Source organism: Geospiza fortis, unplaced genomic scaffold (assembly GCF_000277835.1).
Source record: "Geospiza fortis unplaced genomic scaffold, GeoFor_1.0 scaffold4, whole genome shotgun sequence".
Classification (NCBI taxonomy): domain Eukaryota; kingdom Metazoa; phylum Chordata; class Aves; order Passeriformes; family Thraupidae; genus Geospiza; species Geospiza fortis.
The window spans coordinates 688,237-690,750 of record NW_005054475.1 but is presented as its reverse complement, the minus strand read 5'-3'; the positions used below and the strand labels follow the sequence as shown (position 1 = coordinate 690,750).

The window sequence follows — 2,514 nt, the reverse complement described above, 5'->3', positions numbered from 1 at the left end:
CATCCATGTCACAGCAGCAGCCCTGCTGCGGCAGCACCTGGGACAGTCTCCCACTTCCAAGCCCACCTGAGCTGAAATCCCACTCCCTGAATCCCCAAGCCCATCCTTAGCCACACCATCCATCCAAGGATGCCTGACACACACACCACCTTGGTACTGACAATTCTCCCCCTGACACCATACTCAGAAACCTGCAGGCACCTTCCCCCCTCCTGGGTGCAGCTCCAGAGGGGTTCAGGAAATGGGTTGCTTCAGCTTCCTCTGATGCTAAGCAGCATTTGAACCCCATTTCCCATAAGAAACAGCTCCAGTTTCCAGGGAGACAGGTAAAGGGTTTTCTTTCTCACCTGGGACGGGGTCATGCTCCGGGAGGGCAGCCCGATGGGCGATGCGCCCGGGAACTGCGGATGCCCAAGCTGTGCCGTGTGGTAATTCCTCATGTCGCCGTACACGGAGCGGTAATCGTGGAAGGAGCTCCCGGCGGGATGCATGATCTGCACCCCGTGTGGGACCACCACGGGCTGTGTCAGGGGCAGCCCAGGCAGCTGGCTGCCCGAGGGCACACTGAGCAGCCGCGGCTCGCTGTGGGGAGAGTGGGCCATCTTGCCCTCCGAGGATTTGGGAGTCTCTTTCCCGGGCTGCGGGGTCTTACTGGCCGGGGGAGTTTTGACGGCCCCTTCGGGCGTGCGGGACTGTCGCGTTTCCGAGTGGTGCTCGCCCACGGCAGCCATGTGCGGGTGCATGATCATCCTGACGTCCCGCGGGACGCTGTACTGCTCCAGCCGCAGGCTGCCGGGGTGCATGCGGTAGTCGGGCTGCATCACCAGCACGTCGGACTGCACCGGGGCTGGCCCGCGGCACACCGCCGTGTGGTGGAAGTGCAGCTCCTCCTCGGGGGGATGCTGGGAGGACAGCGGGGGCATGACGATGTCTCGGATGGGTGCTGGCTGGGGCGTGCTGGATCGCTGGGGTTTCATCTCCATCTGGGGTTGCAGAGCAGCTCGGGGGGAGTGCAGCGCTTCCGGGCGGATGCCGTAGGGAATGCCGGAGAGAGGAGGGGTGTTCATCCTCACCTCACCTTGGGACAGATGGCCCAGGGACACAGTCTGTGTTACACTGTGGGGGGGCATGATAACAGATTGCTCGGGATGCATGCTGGATATGTACTGAGGAACGGGAATTCCCGGCGCCAGCATGACCGGGGTGCTGCTGGACAAAGCCGGAGACGAGGTACTGCCGGGATGACAGGCGCGGGGGAACGGCGACGGCGAGTGCCCGCTGGTGCGCGGCGAGTGCGGCTCCTGTTTGGTGACCCCCAGGTGGGAGATGGCCCGGTCAGTCGGGGTGCTGGGGCCCGAGCTGACGTGGTTTGCTTCCGAGTGCATCTTCCCAGAGAGGGAAGGGTGGTGAGGACTAACCCCAGGACTCAGGCTGGAGGGTTGCAGAGTCTTTGTCTCCACTTTCAGAGCAGCTGGGTCAGACAGTTTTTTGTTCACGACCATCTGGTTATGGACCAGCACGGGTGGAGTGTTTACGGTCTGCGTCAGGACCTTGCCGGGCTGCGACGCCGGGGTCTGGACAGCGAGGTGGGACGAGTCAGGCTTGTCCAGCGCGGCAGCGCGCTCCTGTTTGACGGAGGAGATAACGGGCGAGGTGTTGTAGGGCTGTGCTCCAAGTACCAACGAAGAATGGGTGGAAACAGTCCCATAGCCCGCCGAGGTCTGGGAGCCCTTCGGTGCTGGCTGGGATGGCGTGATAGGCTCCTGTTTAATCTGAGACTTGGATACAGACTGCTGGAACTCAATGTCCACAGCGCTGGCTGGGGGAATCTGGCTGATCTTGGCACTGATTCGCTGAGGACCTTCTGTCTTCTGCCCTGAGTAACTCAGGAGCACCACACCTTCTGAGGTGTTCACCCGCAGCCCTGGACTGGACCCAGTCTCCACAGGCCTCTCCTCGATAATAGACATCGATCCTGGATGAAACCTGCTGTTATCATTTGCACTTGACCTCTGCTTAAATTTGGGTGAAGGAGCATTGACGAGGCAGGTCTGCGTTTGGGGAGCTTGTTTCACCAAGGTGATCCTCGGAGCCTCCTCCAGATCCACGCTGTGGGGCATCCTGCTGATGACAGAAGTGGCTTTGGGAGCAATGACTGTGTTGACCTTTTCCTTCTCGCTGAACACTGGTGCTTCGGCCACTGGTGGGTCCAGGGCGCTGGTGACAGGAACAGCCGGCTTCTCCTCAGAAACTGGCTTGATGGCCTCCACAGCAGGGTGGAGAGGTGCCTCCTCCAGGCACGGTGCACTCACTGGCTCCGTGTGTGTTGTCGTCACATGTGTGGAGGTTATGCTCGTTGCTGAGACGTATTTGGGCTCCATGAGTATCTTCCTCAAAGTGCTGGAGTTTGTGTCGATATCCGACGCCTTTGTGTCCGGTGGGAGAGCAGGCGGGGGTGTGGAACGGGCACGGGGCTCCTCATGCCTGACCATCCACTCTGGCACCTTGGCCGTG

General features: G+C 61.0%; 1 protein-coding gene across 1 annotated transcript in view; it reads right to left on the bottom strand.

Annotated features, from left to right (window-relative positions):
* The window catches only part of SPEN (spen family transcriptional repressor), a 47,857-nt gene that overhangs the window by 3,330 nt on the left and 42,013 nt on the right, over positions 1-2,514 (bottom strand). The window contains 1 exon segment of the mRNA XM_031062958.1: positions 348-2,504. Within this exon segment, the coding sequence (XP_030918818.1) occupies positions 348-2,504 (2,157 nt within the window).